The 22,390-nt window shown below is 43.6% G+C and overlaps 2 protein-coding genes across 2 annotated transcripts in view; both read left to right on the top strand.

The window, feature by feature from the left end:
* LOC121608038 (leucine-rich repeat-containing protein 49) overlaps nucleotides 1-7,771 on the top strand; it is a 31,540-nt gene extending 23,769 nt beyond the window's left edge. The window contains exons 14-18 of the mRNA XM_041939142.1: nucleotides 2,501-2,735; nucleotides 3,399-3,584; nucleotides 4,405-4,514; nucleotides 6,724-6,877; nucleotides 7,556-7,771. Of these exons, the coding sequence (XP_041795076.1) occupies nucleotides 2,501-2,735; nucleotides 3,399-3,584; nucleotides 4,405-4,514; nucleotides 6,724-6,877; nucleotides 7,556-7,771 (901 nt within the window). The remainder of the gene's footprint in view (nucleotides 1-2,500; nucleotides 2,736-3,398; nucleotides 3,585-4,404; nucleotides 4,515-6,723; nucleotides 6,878-7,555) is intronic.
* A 6,170-nt stretch (nucleotides 7,772-13,941) lies between these two features.
* LOC121608333 (thrombospondin type-1 domain-containing protein 4-like) overlaps nucleotides 13,942-22,390 on the top strand; it is a 35,687-nt gene continuing 27,238 nt past the window's right edge. The window contains exons 1-6 of the mRNA XM_041939586.1: nucleotides 13,942-13,964; nucleotides 14,102-14,171; nucleotides 15,418-15,737; nucleotides 16,944-17,376; nucleotides 18,523-18,625; nucleotides 20,401-20,537. Of these exons, the coding sequence (XP_041795520.1) occupies nucleotides 13,942-13,964; nucleotides 14,102-14,171; nucleotides 15,418-15,737; nucleotides 16,944-17,376; nucleotides 18,523-18,625; nucleotides 20,401-20,537 (1,086 nt within the window). The remainder of the gene's footprint in view (nucleotides 13,965-14,101; nucleotides 14,172-15,417; nucleotides 15,738-16,943; nucleotides 17,377-18,522; nucleotides 18,626-20,400; nucleotides 20,538-22,390) is intronic.

The following is a 22,390-nucleotide window of genomic DNA, read 5'->3' as shown; positions in this document are numbered from 1 at the left end:
CATCTCCTGCACTGCTCTCCAGCTCCTTCTGATTTACTGCCTTTGGCAATCCTACATGTCGGCGGCAAGGCATATCCTGACAGTTATACTGCTTTTCAGTGTCTGGTGCCTCCCTGTCTATTGCTGTCCCATGTTTCTGTCCACGTGTGTGCTAGCAGCATGACACAGGACTTAATAACTTTTGCAACTACTGGGTCTGCTTTTAAAACACCTGCTCTCAGTCAGTGCTCGTTCTGTTTGAATGCACATTTCATTATCTGGAAGAGTGCATTCATCGTTTTTAGATTTACGTACTTATGCCTGCCTTTGTAGCTGCACTCATTGCAGGAATCCATTGTTTTGACACCTTGTCACATCTGTCGATGCTCACGTCAATCCTAGAAATTAGTAGCATAACAAGGAAGCAGAGTAATTATTGACCTTGTGTGTTGTTCGAGGTGTCCTGTCAACAGTTTTACAGATGTGTGTTTTGAAATCATTGTCTTTGGGGAAAAAGCTTTCTATGCTTACAGGGGATTTTTTTAGTTGGAGTTGGTGGTTGGCCACTAGAAGAACTGACAGCAAGGATGACTCTACCACACCATATCCACTTCTCTGAATGTATCTGTGGCATCCCCCCACAATCTCTGTGACCATCCCTTGACATTTGACTAAGAATAGCTTTCATACAGGATGCATGGAGGAAATGTCGGGAAACAAATATAATGATTAGGTGGATTATTCCCTGTTAGTGACTGGTTAATTGGGAGAGGTTCAGACTGTATTACACGGTTAATCCAGTTGTTTTTTATTTACTGGCAAGTGTAATTTGTGGCTTTGTTAGGATGTAGCTCTTCCAAAGGGTTTTTAAAACTAACTTAACTAATTAGATCTGACTCAACTCCAAGGCAAACTACAGCCTCAGAGAAGACGATCAGTTATGCCACATCATATACTTACATAGACACATAGAGGCAAACCACACACACAGAATATTTCCCAAAGCCCTAACAGCCATGTTCTAAGATGGTCCTTGAGCACTCACCTGTCTTTTACACAAGAATGAATCAGTTAAAGTGAGACCAAAGTATCACCCACTGAGAACCTGATGCCAGTGTCGTGTCACATTACTCCTCCAGCAGCTTACTCATATGATTTGGTCTGGTGGAATATGATTATTGGCTAGGTGTGAGGATTTCTTGCTTCGCTTTGACTTATTATGACTTACTTACAAATATCTTTGGGTTTTGGACTGTTGGGGGGACAAAGAAGCATATAAACTTAGAATAAAAGTAGTTGTTTTTTACAGCCCTCATCAACAGCATATTACAACAATGTACCAGCCAACTCGCTTCAATGTGAATGAGTTGACTTTTACATACTGCATGTAACACACCAAAAGCTTTAACATGATACTTTTATCTCCCAAGGCATTGTGTTTAAAGCTTTGGAAGATTTTTCAAAGTCTACTATACTGTGTACTGTACTCTAAAACAAACAAATATTGAATTTAGGACTGTCTTTTATTGTGAACATCAGTAGGTGCAGAGGTGGTTTTTCTTTCGACTGAAAGGTAGATCTCCATCACTCCTCTTTTCTCCTTACTTGGACCTCCTTATTTATTTGACCAAGACTCCAATCTGCTATAGCATTTTCATGATGTCTTTTAATAATCCAGTTTAATTATTGGTTTGATTATCCAAATCTTTGATCCCCTTTTTGCTGCTGGGTTCGGAGAAGAAACTGTTCCAACACTTTCAGGAGTCATCTCTGGGGGACCAGCCTTGTGTCTTCAACAATGGTGGCCTTTTCAAAGAAGCTTCAGTTACAGCTTCATTGTGCTTGTCTGTGTATGTACCTCTCTGCCTGTGGTATGCCTGCTGTTGTTTTTCATCTCCTTTTTCTTTTTCCGTCCCTGACTCTTTCTGTCTCTCACTTCATTTCTAAATCACACATGTTCTAAAAATCAGTCTCAACAAGAATGTTGGATTTGAGTTCTGTAATCAAAGGATTAGTCCTCTAACAACTATGGCTTTCTGTTGCAGCGAGATTGTGAGGGTGTGAAATATGAATAGGGGTGATTAGTTTGTTGGCGGGCTGAACCCAAAATGATCAGTGTTGAGTAGCGTGCAGCCAGTAGCCATCTGATGCCTTGCTATGCTGAAAAGTCCCCTGAGTGTCAGCAGACCCAGAGGGCTGAGCACATGGGCTCGGGCAGGGAGATTAGGTCTCCTTGAGACTCGCCCAGATTCTCCACTCTCACGACTCTCTTATCAGGGAAGGGCACTTCAACTGTCGTATAGGAGAATAGAAGCAATTAGACAAGACAAACAGGACATTGACTAGACCACTTCATGTTCTGTGGGGATGTTGCTCTGTCCTTCTTTCAGCACAATGCCTGCTTTTTCAAACAAATGTAAGCAAAGCACATTTGGTTTCACAAGGCAACAAATTCTGTGCATTCAGCATATCAAGCCTGATTTAAAAAGAATGTATTTGTGTGTGTGTGTATACTTTGCAGACTTGTGGAGGCAGGGAGCGGCAGTGTTCAGAGCTTGTCCCTCTCTGACAGTCACCTGGCGGAGCTGGATGGAGACACCTTGCGTTTGTTCGGACTCGGAGCCCTGGAGGCCCTGGAGAGGGGCTGGGGAGTTCAGACTGCTGGTGCTGTCACCGTAATAACCTTCCGCTACATCAACTTCGACGCCATTGTACCAACACTGCCGCGAATAAGAGTCAAGTTCCCCAATCTATCGGTGAGGGAGCTAGTAGAATGTAGATTTTTCATTTTACCTTCAGATGTGGTTGTAGTAAATGCTCAATGTTGTCTAAAAAACTGCCATGACATGACACAAAGAGTGAGGATTTTGGAGGTGTTGGCCAGTGGATACTTGCCCTCTCACAGCCAAACACTCCCTGTTTGGATCAACTTTCGCCTTTATCCATTCAATCATTTCCGTCTTGTGGAACTAGAGCACCACATTAACCCAATGTACCATTTTTTTTTGGAAGGCTAATCCAATATCTTCTGACAGCAGCACATAACTGAAGGTGCTGAATATTCAGTTGTGGTCATTCTTAACCTCCTGCACAACAACATCAGTTTCCTCTTCTAGAAATATTTTTGGCTCAACTTTTATGAGTGCTGTGGTAAAGAGAGCACTGATTTCAAAGCAGTCATGGTAAGGACTAAAACTAGGGCCTAATAGCTAGCTAATCAGAAGATATGCATGAATGTTAGCAGGGTACTATTCTTGCTTCCATGCAGAGAAAAACATTTAGGTTGTCTGTGAATTTCAGTTAAAATGTTACTTTTACAAGTCAAGTTTCATTGTTAAGCTAGTAGCACATAATATTCTCAATACTGAATATAACGGTTAACAAATGAGTTGAAAACCAACTTGTTACTTTTCGTGCAGCATCTGATCTTCTTGGAAACCAACATCAGCCGCCTGCCCCAGCTGGCGGCCCTGGCTCAGGTGAGGCGTCTGGACCAGCTGACCATCCACCCAGAGGGCAATCCAGTGGTCAGTCTGGCTCTGTGGCGCTCCTTCGTCATCTACCGCCTCCACCACTTCAACTTGCAGAGGATCAATGGCCAGGAGGTGAGGACCAGCCCGGTTTTTAAATCAGTCCTGAGTAAAGGCAGCCTCTCCTGCCGCCTTTTTAAGACACAAACACAGTAACCAATAACAAATTTCACTTGTAATTAAAAGGACTCACTGTGTTATGTATTAAAAACAAGAATATGTCATTTTAGAAGCAAAACATTGTAAGTCAGCAAATTTTAAAGTTTAAGGGATAGTTAGACTTTTGGGGAACTCCTCTTTGTATTCTGGCGGAGAGGTAGATTAGAAGATTGATACCTCTCAAGTCTGTAAGTGAAGTTTCACTGGTTAGCTTAGCGTCACACAAATACTGGAAACATTGGAAAACAGCTAGCCTGGCACTGTCCAGCATCTCTCATGTTATATCTTGTTTGTTGAATTCGCCCAAAATGTCAAACTCTTCTCATCTAACTGCCCACCACAAAGCAAAAGAAAGCAAAAAGTCAAACTATTGCTTTACTGATGTCATCCTTAAATCATGGAGGAGTTGGCCTCTAAATTGGATTCCTTTAGACTCAATTTGATAAATGATCTTTAGATTTGTATATACCTGCCTTTTTCTCATTTCTTACCTTGTTTTCATCGTGTCAGCTCTCCATTTTGTTTTATCCCAGCCAGCAGCTGTCAAGTGTACTCAGATAAAACATGATACAGAATTGTCATTTTCTGCTGAGGTTATAACTTCTGGCAAAATGGTACAGTCTGACTTCTGTGTTTTCGGAGTGTCGGGACACACATGAAGTATGGGTTTCAAGCAGCCAACCAATCAAGCATCTTTTGCTGTACGTGTCATTTCTCGTTTGTGTGTCTGCCTAAGGTGACCATGAATGATGTGATCGCTGCAGAGCGTGTGTTTGGGACACTGGGTCATATAGCAGCCACTGAAACTCCACGTTGCCGGCTCCTCCTGCTGCTAGAGGAGTCCAGGTGGGAACCTGATCTCAGACATTTAACCACAATGTAACATTAACCACAGTTTATTGACTGGTATGTGCTGTTTCCTGGACTTTGTATGTTGTTCCTTTAGATATGTCAAGAATGTGTGGAGTCTTAAATGTGTATATGTGTGAGTTAGAGCTCACGCCTTGTGAGTTTGTAGGCTGCTGCACATGTATGTGCAGGCCTGTGCGTAGCGTTTTGCGTGTATACATTTATGTGTGTGTGTGTGTGTGTGTGTTCATATTAGTGTGAGACAGCGAGACAGAGCCTGGCACCGAGGAGCCAGGGGAATTAGACTATGTGTCTCAGGGTAAGGGTGGGTACTTGGCACTTGGACACAAACATTCCTCTCTCTCCTCAGCCAAAAGTTCTTGAGGTCTGTCACTCTTGGTTAATGAAAAACATCCTTTGCAAAGTAAAAAAGATCTACTGAATTTGTCACGCACAGGAATATTTTAAAATGGTTCTTCTTATTACTATTCCTCCAAAGATTGGAGAATTGCCAGGTTGACTGGTTAAGACAACTGTATTACATGTGGCTCTACAAATAACTTCCATTTTCACATACATAATTATTAATTGCTCTGGTAGAGTAACTCAGACGTGGAAGCCAGTGACGGTAATCTGCAGATATACATGTGAATTTTGGTGGTGTTGAAGAAAGGAAATACATGTTCGATAAAACATTCAGAAATACTGTTGAGCAGTTTAGCAGTAGGTGAGACCAGTAATGAATTTGTGCTGCCTCAGTATCCTCCACTGGCCTTTCCGAATGATTTTGAAAATGAACTAGTGAACTTTAGGACAACTGGCTCGTGGCCGCAGCTCACCGTGATTCATACACGGTTACGGATAAATATTTAACAACAGCCCAAGGGGCAAGATTATTTTTGCATCAGAACCAAAACCTTAATTACTGTTGTCTGCAACCTGAATCATTACCCCTTAAGCCATTTGTTACACTAAACACTGTTAGATTTTACCTATTATCTGTTAAAACCTTCCTACTGGAGACTGTTTTTCATGTAAAGTGTATTTTCTGCATTCGAAATACTGGGACAAAGGAAATGAGAACCATTGTAGTGTATGCAGAAAACATGATGAACAAAGATTATTAGGAAAAAAGTTTTCTAGGGCATCACTTCATCACTTGGAAGGGAAGACATCAAGGAGAAACTGTTTTAATGTGGAACTGAATGCACTCAATGTAATGCTTAAGGCTTTTGTTGCATCAAAACCTTATATCATACAAGATGCAACAATATTGCACAAGACCTGTAAATAGGTTTCATCGGCGCTGAGTTTGTAAAACTCCATCAGCAACTACACATCATGTTATGTTTGGTTCAAACAAAGATTTAGAAAAATGAACTCTACTAAAAGTGCTGCAAGGTTTCCATCACACATTGGATAGTCTTAGTACAAGAACCATTTGACTGTTGAGTTGGACTGTGTTAACGGCTGCTCTCTCAAGGGTCCCTCTAGGTTTACACTCAATTACACTTTGTTTGATGGATACACAACACTTACTTTTTCTGATGCTGTCATTATACTGACAGTATTGTGCACACACACACATAGACACACATACACACACACACACACACAGGGCTTCCTACCTTCCTTACACTTGTTTTACCTTGTTAGTCAGCATGATATGTGACTGACACACACTAATGCATGTTGGCATACACACATGCGTGCACGCACACACACACGTACGAACACACACATGCTCATGCACACTTTACAAACTATCTTATCCTATATGGAATGTTTGCCTCCAGCTTCCTTTGGAAAGACTATTTCAGCATCTTGCACTGGCCTGTGGAACATGTTGGTGCAGTAGTGTATCACATGAGATTTCATGCTGTTAGACAGCAACATTTGATGTGGTTTACATCACTTCTAAAATCCTCCACTTCTTTTATGAGTGTTCACATCCTGCTGCTGAGTGATGAGAGTGAAATTAAAACACTGACGTTTAGATTTACACTGACACTGTGTCAGTTCTGATTTCCTCAGCGAGTCAGCTTGTTTGTCGAAAAGCTTGAGGTGAGAGCGCATTCTTTGATGGACACAAGAACACAATTTTATTACCTTGGTGTCACTCACTTTCTGCCACTGTTTCTCCCCAAGTGTCTGTGTGTCTCTTCACTCTGTGTCTAACACACTCTTGTCTCTCTCCACCCTGAAGAAAGCGCCAGTTGCAGTTCCTGCTGGAGGGGCGAGGCCGGCGGGCGGGGCTGAGTCCGGAGGAGCTGCGAGACAACGGGAAGCTCCTGGGAGAAGGCCTGAGCAGAGCGCTGTTCAACTACCCGAGCAGAGACTGCAGTGCAGAGAGCCCCGAGGTCAGCTCTGGGTTTTTGTTTTTCATCTAAAAGGTTTGAGAAAGTGCAATAACTCATGAAAGTGGCTGAAAAGTTAGTAAAGCATCGTTTGACTACCACTTCAAGCCATTTGCTGTTCATTTTATCCATGAAATAGAGTTCAAATCTTAACTGTAAAGCTTATGCACACCTTCAGTTTCTTCGTGGACAAGAGAAGAGAGAGTTCCCACACACTGTCCTGTACATGCAAAAACAAAAACGAAATGATTGAAGATGCAACGTTTCTGTCCTCAGACCTCCAACCTGAGGTCTGAGGACAACCTGACATTTACCTTATTCATGAAATAGAGGTAAAAAAGCTTTACACATGGCATGTACTTCAGGGTCACATCTCTCTAAGACAACACCACACATGCCAATCACTTTGGTCATAAAATAGTGAATTTTTGACAGTACTGAGATAAGAATCGATTTCCTGCATCAGAAACTGTATTAAACATGCACACTGTAATAGTGTGATAAAAATTTAAAATTATGATACATCTAGGTGCAATTTTCCATCTAGATCCACATTGGTTCAAAACTGTTTAACCAAGTGTTCAAGCTTTTCTGTTCCCTGCTGTGATTTCCCTGCCACGCCAACTCACCGTCATGTTCTTATGAATGAACAAGCTCGATATTATCTTCTTTTCCTCACAGGAGGGCAGTGTGGAGTCATCGGAGCGTGCTGCCATGATAGAGCAGTACCTCCAGGAGTTGGTCCAAAGGGCATCAGACACCAATCTGAAGGGCGAGGCTCTGCACAAGCTCTGGCCCTCCATGTTTGCAGAAATGGTGAGAGACTGTGTGTTGGAGATGAGGGACCGAGCGGCCTTCCGCCAAGCCAGCCTTGCAAAGCTCTCTGAGACCAAGTGAAGAGAACCAAAGGTTCACTTTGAGAGACACATGCACACACACATGTGGGACATAACTTGCCCAGGTGCCTCCAGGGCTTTTTCTCAACCTCCCTGACCCTAACACATCATCACTTAGTGACTTATCACTGGCTATCAGTTATTTAAATCTTTGGAAACTGAAGGGTTTATTTCCCTAGTGTGAGAGAAGCTCTTTCTAAACATGGATGTAGAATGTTTTAAAGATGTCTGAAGAAATGATAAAGACAAAAGTATCTTGATTGAATGTAGATTTTTGCTTAAAACAATTCTTCAGTGGTTGGAGCTGTAACATACTTGAAGAAAGTTGAAGGGACTTACTGACTCACGGTGCATTGTGGTCCATAAAGAGCATCCTCTGCGCTTTAAAAGCCTTCTGAATGACCCCTCTTCACCATTACTGTCATCAGCTGAAAATGTGCGGTGTCTCTTTTGTCGAGACTAGAATGATTTTTCTGTGTCTTAAATCTTGTTTCATGCATCGCTCTCTCACTTTCTCCTGCCTGAGATAAAAAGAAGAAGGGCACAAAAAAGGACAATGACTTTTCTTTGTTTACCACTGATTTTCTGTATTGTACTTAGTATTAAAGATTCTGTATTAACACTCAGTTTGTGTTTTTCCCTAAAAAAATCTGTCTACAAGACTGAAGAAGTGTCTTTCTTTATAATCAGGCATCAAATCTGCTCAGATCAGCTTTGTTCCCATAACAGAATCCACCTCTAAAGTATGTTAATGCCAAGTTCATCTCCTCTGGTCTCTTCAGGCAGTTTAAAGCTCATAAACCATTGATCTCCCATCTCCCAAGAGGCAGTGGTGTGTGCCAGGAGGGCCAGAACCCATTAAGGGTCCTGGGGGTAGTGTGAACTCAGACTGGAATGCCCCTGAAGGCGTAGAGGCTTCACCAGTTTCTCACCACCTGTCCCTGCTCCCCTCACTCAAGCCATCCTACAAAGAATGTTTTTAACCCTTATTTGATCAGGCGTGTAGGCGAAGAACACCACACCGACCTGGAGGAGTAGGAGGGGGATGGAGTGTCCTCCACCTCCACACACACACACACCAAGGAGCTGACACGTTCTGCTGTCCAACGTCATCCACTCCACTGGAGATCAATGCCTTGCTCACAGGTATTTGACTCAAAGAAGGCAAGACCAACAGGTTGTTTCTGGTTTTCTCAATCATCCAGGTGGTACAATGTCTCAGAAGTTGGATCTAAACCAGTATGTACATGTGTAGTGCTTCTGGGGACACCTGTCCCCCTGAACATCTCATCGCCTTTTTTTTGGGCTTTGACAAGAAATCACTCAGGGCAACCGCCTGCTATCAAAAAGCCACAGCAAGATTATTTTGAGCAACTCTGATAAACAACATTGCTTTGTGCTGACACATTGTCATTTTATGAGACTACCGCTGACAACACTGTGAGACGTCAAGTCCCAAAGGACTGACAGAACTCCATGACTAGTGACAGCATGCAGACGCAGAGACGGAGAGAAAAGCGTCTCATCGTTGGAACGCATAGAAGTCAAGATAGTGCAGTTATTATTCCTGAGGCTCACACGGTTAAGAGGGCTCAACATTTTAACATCAAGTCCATATGTCTTGGTGAGTAATAACCCTCAATCAATCTGTAGCTCCAAGTAAAAATAGTATTTCTTCTGTACAGAGCCTCATATTGTATTCGTGTTAAACATTTTTTCCATTTCTGGCAGAGAGTGAAGGCAACGCGCCAGGCCTTGATCACTGTGCATGCATGAGAACTGCTGTTTATTGAGCTAATTGTGCTGCTGGAGTCTGGGCTTAAGGCTCATGATAGTCATGTAAGGTGTCTCCATCCGTTTAACCACCCAACATTGTTGTCCGGAGCAAGCTATTTTAGCCACTCTATTAGCTTCCCTGTTGTGCTACCTTCAAGCCAAATGTCAACTTTGCATACAAGAGACCCCATAGTCAACTATAGGTCAATGGATGCCCATGCTTTGGAAAAAAAAATGCTTCTGATTTGAATGAACTCATGATCACAGGTTGTAAGAACAGCAACATCATCAGTATATTGTTTTAATTCTGTGCAAAACTTGTGGCTGACATATAGTTATGTACTGTGTACCAATAATGTGTCCTCATACTGATGCTGTAGTCTTTACATAGTGCACTGTTTTGGCAGTTAGTTTGTAAAAACGAATTTGCTATACTGTTTATACTAATGGACGTCAGTTTTGGCAAAAATTATTTTTTACCAAATATAGTTTCTTGTTTTCTGTGCTATTGCCAGCTGTAAGTAGCTCTGCCATATCTGTTATCTATAGCATTAAAGTTTCCAGTGTGCAGGATTTGGGGGATCTTTTAGCAGAACTGTTATATAATATTAATAGTTATGTTTTCATTAGTGTCTAATCACCTGAAAATTATAATCATTGTGTTTTAGTTACCTCAGAATGAGGGATCAAATGGACAAACCAGACACTGGCTCCACAGAGCCTTTCGTGTTTGTAGCAGCCCCCATAGGTTCTCTTACATGCTTGAAGAGGACGGTGAGATGAGGAGTGTTCAGTTGGTTGAAATCTGCAACCTACCACTAAATCCTACACACTGGACCTTTTAAATTAAGCCATTTTCATATGAATACTGCGTTATTTAAGTACATGGATTTTTTTTCTAGTTATAATGTTTATATTCTACACAAGTGGCACGCAGGAGTCTTGTTGTTACCAAATCTGAACCATTTGTAGTAACTGTCAATCAATGAGGAGGGTTTAGTGTCTGTTAGTTGTTGCAGCAGCTGAACTGGCAACCTCTTAGTTCGTGTAGCTTTGAATTCATCACTATTTAAACATATCAATTTAAAAAGGCAACTGCATAAGTGCTACATTATACAGAAGCTTAATTGCTGGCTGTATATGTTTTGTTTGTTTTTTCAAGGCTTGGTTCAGTTAGTCTGAGTTACAGCGTCATTAGAATGTGTTTTTTTTAATCGAGGCTGTTAACTGAACACTTGGGTCACAGATGAAAGTGACATGTCATAAATCAAGTGGTGTTTTTCCTGGTCGCAGCAGCATCATGGTATGCCTCGGCTCCGCCAAAACACAGTGGAGATGAGCCAAGGAGGATTTCAAGGACGCACAAATAATCATATAAGTGTATATAAGTAATTCCATGTGTGTTGGACTCACTTTGTCTCCGCCTGCCTTGTGTATCTGCATTTCAGTTAGCTACTGCCTTTTTGATAACCCTCAGAGACACGCTTGAATCGGCTGTAGGTTTTATTGTTGTACCTGTTTAAAGAGTAACATTGTCAGAATAATTTCATACACATAGATGAGGTCAGAGCAACAATAAAAAGAGCGAGTGAAGCGACGGCAGCATCACTACACTAATATGGACTTAACAAAAGACTACGCTCAGGCAATATTATCTTCACAATTTGTGTTCAGGTGAATGAAAAGCAATAAACCTGAGTGCTGGTTCGGAGGCTGCAGTGTTGATGTGATCGACCCTCTAATAGACTCCTGTCTAGTCTGGAAACAAGGCTGCCAATTCGTTCCACCTCACAGGACCAACTATTAGATTCTCCTGGAATGAACCAAGTGCATTGTTTATTGTTTGCCATGCACTGCAAAAAATAACTGCCTGAAACTGTCATTTCAATTAGTTTAAAGAAAACACTGGATCTGATAGAATAAATGAGCAGCAAACAAAACCTTTTTAATATGAATCAGTTGCTTCGCCAGTAATCTGGCTGGTTTGTTTAAGTATTTTTAAACAAATAAACCTTCAGTGCAAACAAGTTAAGTTATATTAACCCATTCATTTTTTTTTTTTTTCAAATACTGAAGCAATGCTTTACCATATTTTATTCTGTTGAAGTGACAATGAATGCATTTTTTCTTCAATGTAGCGCATGTCAAGTGGCAAGTCAGTGCATATTTTTGTCCAGTGTCAGACAACCAATCTCTCCACATCTAGTCTGGAGGGGCTTTCAATGGGTCATCCGGAACACTAGTTCATTAACGATGCTTTAATTAGAGGCTTGTTGGCCTGTGAAGGGTCTGGAAACATTGGGGTTCAAGGCAAATTCCTGAGCAACATCAATATCTACGCACCAGTGAGGACGGTCAGTGGGGGCAAAGACGGGGCCAGCTCCCCTGCACATCCAGAGACATGTATGCTTAAATATGGTGCAGTCGCACATGGACCAGTGGACGCACACCGACTTTGTCCTGGAGACATATTTCACTTTCTCCTACTGCAGGCTGCATAAATGTGCAAAACATTTGGACCACCCTGACAAACGAGGCTTCCGCACAAAGCATGTCCATTTTTTCCACTAATCTTAAAATCTTTTCATTTATCCAGTTTAGCTGATGTGTTTTTTGGACACCGAGTCATGGCTGAGGTGACGCGCTTACCCTGAAATGGACAAATCGTCACGAAGGTGCTCTTTAAGCAGACCATGAACCGGACCACTATAAATGTCCCTCCATCTCGCTGGTAGTTTTTCTACCTTTGAGAAAACAATACAGCTGCTCTGAGCTGTGCACCAGATGTCTGTCCACCAGGATGCTTCGAGGGATTGTTTTCTGCAGTGCACTCAGAGTCCTGTTTTCGACCTCTGACAAAAGTGATCATCAACCCACCCCATCAGCCAACAGAAGCATCAACTGAAAGGTTTCATCAATTAGGCAAATGACTTTTCTTCTGCATAGGATCTGCAGGGATAAGTGTATATAGTATACTACTCTCATTTATGTGCTTTGGATAAACTGCCCCTTAACTTTGTATAATACACCATAAAGATTGTGTTGCTGATTCTACTTGTTAACAGTGTTTTATAGTGTGATGAGTCAAGTGTTAAACCACCAAAGAGCAGCCAAACTGGCGACACTGAACGCAGCAAACTGATGTCTCAGGATTTGAACCAGCTGCGGCTCGGAGCGTTGGCTCTACCTCAGTAGGCGCGTGGGATCATTTACCTGGACGTGGCTTCAGCGCGAGAGAGATGAGTGTGAGAGAGACGCGGGGGCTCAGCCCAATGAAAAACTCTCCCTCTCTCTTTCTCCCACACGACAAACACATCCGAGCGCGCCACTCTCGAAGTGGGAAAAGGAGGAGACACACACACACACACACCTCCGTATTTCCACGACACACACACACACACACACACACACACACTTCGTTGCTGCAGGGGGCGCAGCAGAAGTTGTTTTCTGTGCGTCGTGTCGGTTTCCAGCTCTCTGTCATTCTGTGTCTTCGTGCGTAAAAAGCGAACCGCCGGAATCACCATGATGACCAATGTCCCGAGTTTCTACGGCGCCGGGATCTGATTCGCAACCCGGGGTCCGGATCTACGGACTTAAATGGCTTAGCACTAAGTCTGTGGAGGGAAACCCTGCAGATCCACCTGGATTAACGTCTCGACCATGAGGATACCTGCGCTTGGAAAGGGATCAGGGAACTCTGCAGTTAGTGGAAGACACACTGGTTAGAAAGTCCAGTGAAGTAGCAAATACTTCGCCATACGCGCATCGGTAACCTGCAGGTACGACGCCATGATATGTGGGATGTTCATTTGGCTTCATAATAATAATAATAATAATGTTTAATTAAGGGGTTGAGGGTTTCTCCTCCTTTGAGCACTGCAGTGTGTGGAACTCTCTGACCATCCTGTCTGGTTCGACGTACTTAATTTAGACAAGGTGAAAGTAGGAAGAGTTACACGGTCTGGGGTGAGGGGTGGACCTCAGACCTCCTGTCTAATGGGGTTGCAGTTTTTCAGCAGGGGGGCTCCCTCATTAGGAGCCAGAGGTCAGAGAGGTCAACTCACATGGTCAAGTGGGCAGAAGTCGTTTATTTTTCCCCTGAGTCAGCGTCCTGAGGGGCTGACAGGCACAGGGATGCGGCGGCAGGACAAGTGGCAGGATGTTGACATTCGTGGGGTATTTGTGGCACACAGGCACAGCCACCAGTGAACTCATGTCGTCTGCACTTTTTGTTGTTCTTGGACTTTGTCTGTCCTGTGTTGGCCCTCCAGCCATCCTCCTGCCGGCCACACAGACTGCACTTGTGTTGAAAATGTCAGAAGCGCTCAGGTGTCTGCTAACATAAACTTCTCTGTTTTCACTGAAGCGTCCAGCTGTAAGAGTCCAGCAGCTATGCCTGGTGTCTGGATTTTCAGGTAAAGTGATTGTTTCAGTCATGGTTTTTACATCTGAACATCTACTGTTCTGCTGTGTGTATTCTTTGCTGTAACCCAGTACTGCCACAGTAAAACCACCAGTATCACCAGTAATCACTTGTGTCTGTTTTCTGCAGAGTTTCTGTCCTGCTGCTGATTCTTTGGTCGGACCCCCTGGTCTGCCAACACACAACGGACCACAGGAAGGTGAGCAGCAGTTGTGGAGCAGGTGGTGCTGCTGGAAAAACAGAAATCCCGTGTTCTAACTTGTTTGGTGCCCTCATTCAGACAGTGGTTGACCTCCCTCGGATATTTCCAGGACTTCTGTTTTCTGTTGTTTTATCTATTAGTCTAATCGCTCGGTTTGCACAGGCTAGTGGAACACTCGACTAGAGGAAGATGGCATACATGGTCGTGTCTTGTTAGCAGAGCCAAATGCCACCTCCAGTTGTACACTTTCATCCCTGCTTCCTCTGTCCCAGCATGTGTAAACAGTGGGAGTATTCCCAGGGAGGGGGAACCTGACCAGGCTGCTAATCTGTGAACTTGTAACGAGAGCATGAGTGAAAAGTTCTGTTGATTGCAGTGAAACAGAGAGGGCTTATGCTGTCAGCAGACCACCTCTTGACCTCTGGAACCACAGGAACCACGTGGAGACAACTAGCGGATGCACCTCGTGTGTAAAGATGACTGACAGATCAACCAACCAGTCAGGTTTGAGGGGGCCGGTGCAAGTCAGCTCTGTGCTTTCCACCAGGCATTGAGCGGCGTGACCTGCGGCTGACCCAGGAGATGACAGTGGCGTTGAGTTACAAAGACCGAAGCAGAGTAGAAGAGGTGGAGGGGGGTCTGAGGTCTCTCTGAATAGCTGCACAGGATGATTGACAGAAGAACTTCCTGCCAACTCTCCCTACTGCTTCTGTATTCTCTTTCCATCCGCTGAAAGTCAAAGACAGCTGAGCCTTTACTACGTCCATGTGCTTGCCCAGAGAGGTTGCTGTGAATGGAGACAAAGTGCTCCTTAAAGAGCAGGATTTCCACGCGGATAAAGCCGGCTTGGCACAGGGCTTCTCCTGGCAGGACCCTCAAACAGAGAGTGCAGTGATCACCGCTAATACGTCCCTGGCAATGTCGCACAGACGGATAGAGTCAACAGTGAGAAATGCAGGTAGCCAATGGGGGATAGGCCACAGACAGACATTCACTAATCAGCCAAATCAAGGCTTTATAACCGTGAACAGAGGTCTGTTTCATGGACAGTGGTGGGAGGCAGAGGTGCAGGATAGTCATGTTGATGAGATGAGGTCACTGACTTGAGCTTTTATACAAGGCCGTGATCTGGAGAGATTAAAGTCTTGTCGATGGAGGCTTCCATCAACCCTTGGCATTCATTTTGTGTGGCACTGTTGTGCTCTGTGGTGTTGCTAATCGTGGTTGTTTCATCTCCATACAGGTTACTCAGAGGGCAGAGCCCCAGCAGGAGTTCAGGGCAGAGCATGGAGAAATTCAAGGCTCCTGGGGCGCCTGGGGTGCCTGGTCAACCTGCTCCCGGACCTGTGGAACAGGGGTGCAAGAGCAGAGCAGGCCCTGCCTGCCTGTTTACACTCCATCCCAATACCCCTCCAGAAGAGCTGGTGTCCACCCCCAGCACCCAGGCCATGTCATTTCCGCCCTGCGGCCAACAGTCCCCCTGCACCGCGACATGGGCAGGTCCAACAGCAGCAGCCGCGGAGAGCTGAGGGAGGAGAAGCAGACCCGGCCTGGTGGACGCAGGTACTGGATCATCCAGGGCAGGGTGCTGTGATTGGTTTGGAAGTGCAAAACGAAGGGAGGTGTTGCATCACTGTGCTTTCAACTGGAATTTTCCAAGGCTGTGATTTCTTGTTGTTTAGAGGAATTGTTTAAATACAGATGGGTGAGAAAAGGAAGCACACAAATAAAAGAATGAAGAAACATAGCAAATGCAGATGCTTCCAAACAGAGCGTGAGAGGTCAGTACACGGTTCAGTGAGTGTGAAGATGATGTTAATGGTATTCTATGGCTTTCACCATCACCAGATACCAAACCTGTGAAACAGCCACGGGATATTTTGGAGCTATGGTTTAGATAGCTCTCCACCATCACCATCACCACTAAACGAGGCAAAGTCTTTAGGAAAAATGATCTTTTTGATCAGCTGAGTTCCAGACATGGAGATTTAGATTTAGGAATGTATAGTATGTATCAACAGGTTTTTCCTTTAATTTGTCACCCGTCTGTAGCTTCCAACACAACATGTTCTGCAAATACATGCAAAAAAGTTTGTGATCATTCTTTACTATGTATTTCTTAATAATCCATAATTATTCATTACATTTCAATCCCTAAAGAAATACTCTGAAAAAAGACATGATGGTCAGTGAGGAACTTTTTTCAGAATTGCAGCTCTTGCCTTTGTCGAGATCTACAAGTCCTTAAAGAGCGGTGCGGCTGTGCTGCATGCTGAGCAGCCTGGTCTAAAAGTGACTCTTTGGAGCCATCGCTGTGGGCCATCTGACTGCCCTTCAGCGGAAAGCTAGTCTTTTATGGATGGAGTCAAAGGCTCGGCTTGTGCTTGGCAGCTTTGTGACCTCCTTCCTGTTGTGCTTGCCTTTAAACAAATAGCACTGACAGCTGAGTAATGGGGGGGTTGTTTGAGTTGGAGACTAAAGAGCCAAATAGCGACAAAAGCCCTCAGAATTCTGCTACTGGGATCTGGACACTTCTCAAAAGTTGTAGTCCTGATGACGGGCCATAATAGTTTCCTCAGTAAAGGACATTTAGCGAAAACATCCCTAATTAAGGTTGGTGGCCTCTGTTAGAATCTCTTGTTGGTTTAAGGAGAGTTAGTAGACAATGTTTCTGTAGTTAGACAGACGATAGGTAACTGCATTCAGTCCTATGCTGGGAGGTGATAACTAGAACACAGTCATTGGTTAAACTGATGTCTTTGTCTTCAGGAGGGTCACTCACATCATCCCGGGGAGGTACGGCTACGGGAGAGCTCCTTATGTTGCTCCATTGCAGACGGATACAGGTCAAAGCTCTGGGACGGCTCGTCCCCACAGACAGAGACGCTCTGCTGCGGCTGATGCCCACCGCCCCAACACAAGAGGCCACGGCGGCCACAGGTCAAACAACCTCGACCCCCCCAATAACCTCCCTCGCTACAGCAGACCCTACATGCAGCCCAGGGCGCAGCAGCCCCAAAATAACCAAGTCTGGGCCCCCCTCTACCAGCCTGGTTTGGATAACCAGGCTCAGGTCCAGCAGGAAGCACAGTCAGGCAGCCAGACATATGGACCCCAGCAGCACCAAGACAGACCCTACAACCCCCTGCCTACTTCCTTCTGCACAGGGGAGCATGCTCACTACAGGACGTGCAACAGTAATGTGAGCAAATCTGCACCTTCTTCTTCTTCTTCTTCTTAGCATTACCGCTAGGCACGAGCAGTTATTGGATGAATAACATTGCTGATTTTACTGATTGTTCTGATTTTTTATTTTATTCCATAAAACTAATTGTTAGAGCAAGAGATCATTATACCTTTCTGTAGACGTTTCCTTTCTGCTGCAGCTCACATCTCGCGGGCTCAGTTTTAGCCACAAGATTTGAATCTGAAATCAACTCAAGAATCACTTTCAGTTAGATTATTGCATTTTCAGACTAGTCTGTGAATGTTACATGACAACGTGATCAGCCACCTCTTCAAACTAGTTCGAGCACTTACTAACGACTGTTATAGGAGAGTAGCAGGTCTGTGGAGGAGGAGACCATCTCACTGTCACAGGCCTACATGATTAGAGATGCAAATATTGCACAATTATTAGCACAATTTTCGCATAAATTGTGTGTGATGGAGACGATTTGCTTGCCTCCAGTGGATCTGCTCCATTACTCCTCTGTTAAGTAATGAGTCATACCGTTGCACAAGGTGACGCGGCCCTTCATTCTTAAACTCATCTGGAAGCAGCAAATAGCACACTTAAAGATTTGTTGCGTTATCTTGGAGCAAAACCTTTGTTAGAATTTAAAGCTATCTAACACACTAAATATTTCAACTGTAGTAGAAAGGTATTGGTCAAGCTGTTGGTTTAGGAAGCCTTACCAGTTCACCCCAGCCGTAATGCACAATGGTGGCTTTGCTTATCTGATCCAAGGTTATGGAATCCATCCTGTGCATTAAAATAAATTCAAACAGTGTCTGGTTCTGTATATTGTCTCTGGTGTGTGATGACATTCGAGCGAGGTAAAGCAGACCAGGGACTTGTTTAGACAAAGGAGATATGGAGAGGTGTCAGAGAAGCTGAGTTTCACTGGCGAGCCTTCATAAATACCAGAATCTAACTACTTTTGGCAAGAAAGCATGAGCTCCAAGCAGAGGGTTAAAACAGAGAGGACTGAATGCAGCAGTCAATCAATTTCTACGGAGCGTGACAATGAGAAATGTGAGCTCGCTAAAGGAGTTACCTGCTGAACTCTGGGTCTTTGTGGAAAATAAATGTATGTGTGTGTGTGTGTGTCTGGTCCATCCTCAGGCCTGTCCTCCATCCAGCAGACACATCAGGGCTGTTCAGTGTTCTTCATACAACAGCCGACCTTTCATGGGCAGACTGTACGAGTGGGAGCCTTTCAATGAGGGTAGGCTGTATGCAGACCTGCGTATTTATGTATGTGAAGTGTGTGCATGCGTGGGTAAAAAATAAATATTTATATAAAAATGTACTAAAGTGGGAAACAGTAGCACAGTAATGAAAACCATCTGTACATCAAAAATAAGGCTAATCTACAGCTATGCAAGGCTTGTACTTAGCCACAGCTTTGCTTTGAACTAGTGTTGAATGCTAGCATCAGTGTACTAGCTGTGAATAGAAAAAAACAATTCTGTCTACCTATCTGTCTGTCTGTCTGTCTGTCTATTATCAAGCTCACAGTGCAAATAGTAAGAAGAAAAAGGTTGCCTGTTAGCTGAGGCTAATGGGAATCAGCAGTTTTGCTGTATTTAAAGAAGCTCGGGATGAATTTACATGTTGACCTGATGATGGTTATAGTCACCAAAGTTATTAGCCATACAATTCATTCTGATGTTGGTGTCAATGTGTGTACCAGTTTTCATGGTAATCCATTAGACATTTCACTGCGGGGATCACAAAGGTCAGCAGGCTTCACCCTCTGAGCACCATGAATGTATAAATCTCTTGACATGGAGGAGTGTTAGACTGACCGACCAACAACAGGCCATCCTACATCCATCAAGCATGAGTATAAAAGCGGCTCAAAAGAAAGATAAGGCAGTTAGAACAAGCACACAAAAAGACTTTTTTGTCAGTCTGTTTATAAAAATGTGTTGAACAAGTGACAGATATAATATGAAAAGTGCTCTTCACAGTCTTAACACAGAGTATTTTCACAATAAATCAAGTCTCTGCTCTGTTACATCTTCAGCTGCCTGACCTCTGACCTGTACGAACAAAGGTGTGCTGTGATGGAAGCGCTGCAGTATGTCACCTGTCTGCAGGCTCACTGATACATGTTCATTCATACAAACTCTCTGACCTCACTCACCTGAGGTATCCAGGCAACAGTCAAAACACCTCCCGCAATGTCATTTCTCTGAGAACACTAATGGAAATAACAGTCTCCAAATGAATATCCTGTCAAACAGATGTGCATTTCCACATCTCGTCTGGGCGCTGCAGCCTTGACTGAAGGCTGGTGCAGATGTAAAAATTAAATAACTTCAGGTAAATGTATGAGGTGGAGTCTGGATTATTTGACACCCATCTTGAACAGTGCTTAAGCGTACTCTTGTACATCTGTTTAAGAAATACCTTGCTGCTGGGCTTATTGCGCTGTATATCTAATTGATTAAGCACCTGAGCACAATGTCGAGAACAGGAATCAGGATCCTTTGCCGTCTCTCACTGCTGATTTTTGTGATCCAATGAAACAGGGAATCTTTTGTTGAAATCAAAGAGCTGGTTTCAAACAAAGTTTAGCTTTTGAGACAGAAATCAGATGACAGAATCCAGCCCCAAGGTTGGATAGGAGAGCTGCGTATTGTTTGTATTAGTGACATGGTGACATAATGTTGCCCTGAGCGCTGTATCATGGGATTTTTCACTGGCCTCTACTTAAATATTTTTAAAATACCGAACAGGACTTAATATATATTTACAGTTCTCATCCGTTGAATGTGCTTTCATGTGCTCTACAGATCTATTCCTTATATCTCACACAATCTTTGAGTGCGAATTGAATCTAATGTTAATATGTAAAGTATAGAGCTTCATAGGTCTGTTATTGTCTTTTATGCACTGCTTGCTGTTTTTCTGTCTCATCACTGTGCACTGTGATGCTGATATGCCACTGAAATTTCTCGGATGTTTCTCACAACTGCCTTAATCTCCTCTCAGTACCTGGGGATCAGCATTGTGAACTCAACTGCCGGGCCATAGGGTTCAGGTTCTACGTGCGACAGTCGGACCGGGTGATCGACGGGACGCCGTGTGGCAAGAATGACACTTCTCTCTGTGTGGCGGGAAAGTGTACGGTAGGCTTTTTCAGCTCAGTCATGCTGTTTGACTCTTGGCCAGTACACAGCTTCCTCGAGGCTGTAAGCTGCCAAGGCCCCGTCACTCTAGAGCTTTATTCAGTTGTGAATAAAGCAATCTTTTAGTCTATTTCGCCTCCTTTACCCTATGACTTTCCCCATTTCTGCCAGATCTATGGTGTTTGTGAATATATATGCTTGAAAATAATTAGTCGACATTGTTGTTGGATCCCTGCTCCCTTCCTGTTTTCATATCTACCAACCAATTATAAGAAGAGAACATGAAGAATGTGTACAGATCTTAGAAGTTTACTGCTCCTGACTGCTAAGGTTATATTAAATGGAGGCTAAATTGCAGAAATCAATTGTAGAACCCTTATTTTAACATCATCATGAATGAGCAGGTGGTTTAAATATTTTGGTCAACACTTTATTTGGATATCCCATGCTGCAGCCTTGGAATGTGGTTTGTCATTGAGTAATTCTTCTACTTGATATATCTCCACCATCCCCTAACAATAATCCAGCCCAAAAGTGTACATCTAACCCAGACAATGTGAGGATCTCTATAAACTTAGTCACTTTCTTATAAAAGGTGTATAAGAACTGGACTAATTGATGTCTTGATCAAAATTGTACTCACCTCGGGCAGCAGTTCTGATGCAGTGATGATGGTGACCAGCAGAGGGCAGCACAGCATCAGCATGAGAGCTCTTTGCACATGATGTGGAGGAGTGAAGTGGAGGTCAGGAGGAAGTTTTTACCCCCATGGGCCAAAGCAGGAGATCTGGGATCTCGATGTAGGACATATTTGTACTCCTGACCCTGTATTTAATACACGCCATGAAAACACACCTGCGAGCTCAGAGTTGGAGAGACAGAAGTCGCTGTGTGGGCCTGCTTGTGTGCTGGATTCACTTTATCATTCTTTTGATCAGGGTTTAACTCAAAGAAATATGTTGGAGAAAGAGCTCATTTCCAGTTGGTCATGATGACCTCGCTCCGTTAACCCCGTGTATTTCCCATGCGCTATAATCCAGCGGCAATCTTTGCTACATTAAGATTTAATCAAGATAGAAAGCCCTCTGATCTCTCATTTTTGCCTTGATCACATTTCCATTGTTAACACACACGACATGGCGATCCCTCACGTGGGTCGGACTGAATTATTATTCGTTGTAGAAAAAAGATTGTTAGTAATGAGAATCGTACAAAAAGGGTTGATCTGCAAGTGTTATTTCCTGCCTTAGATTTTGCTGGTTGAGTATTTGAGGATCAAAACTCATCAGCAGTTTTTCAGGGAGGAGCAAAGTTTTCTAATCACTTCCCCCAGTGAGATTTTCTCAGCTGGTCCAGTCATTTGAACAGGAGACCCCCCCTTCAAGCAGCTACAAGCTTAGAGATAATGCAAAAACATCTGGATAATTGAATTTATATCAGAATCGCTCTCGTCATTTAAATTAAACATTATTGTGGGAATTGCTAAACTTGTTCTGCTCTCCCCTCCAGGGGTAAGAGCTCCCAGCAGGTACATACCAAAACATATGGACTATACACCGCACATAGAGCAAGAGATGTCACTGCAAGCATATTGATTAAAGACCACAACTCCCTGGTAGAGGGAGTGCACATAGCTATTCATCAGCAGCATGGAGCAGGAAGGAACCCCAGGGAAGAATGAGGAGTTGGCAGCTCCAGCAGATTGTTTGAAGTGTCACTCATCATTGGTGCCTGTTTGGATCAGCTGACGGTCAGCTGGTTTGGTGCACTCTGCTTGACCTAACATGATACCTCAAAACGTGTCAAAACACTGTAACGAGTGATACATTACCGGTGTCATGAGATTTTTTTAC

This window comes from Chelmon rostratus, chromosome 1 (assembly GCF_017976325.1).
Source record: "Chelmon rostratus isolate fCheRos1 chromosome 1, fCheRos1.pri, whole genome shotgun sequence".
NCBI classification, from domain to species: Eukaryota; Metazoa; Chordata; class Actinopteri; order Chaetodontiformes; family Chaetodontidae; genus Chelmon; species Chelmon rostratus.
The sequence above is the reverse complement of the archived record's forward strand: the minus strand, read 5'-3'. Positions and strand labels throughout refer to the sequence as shown.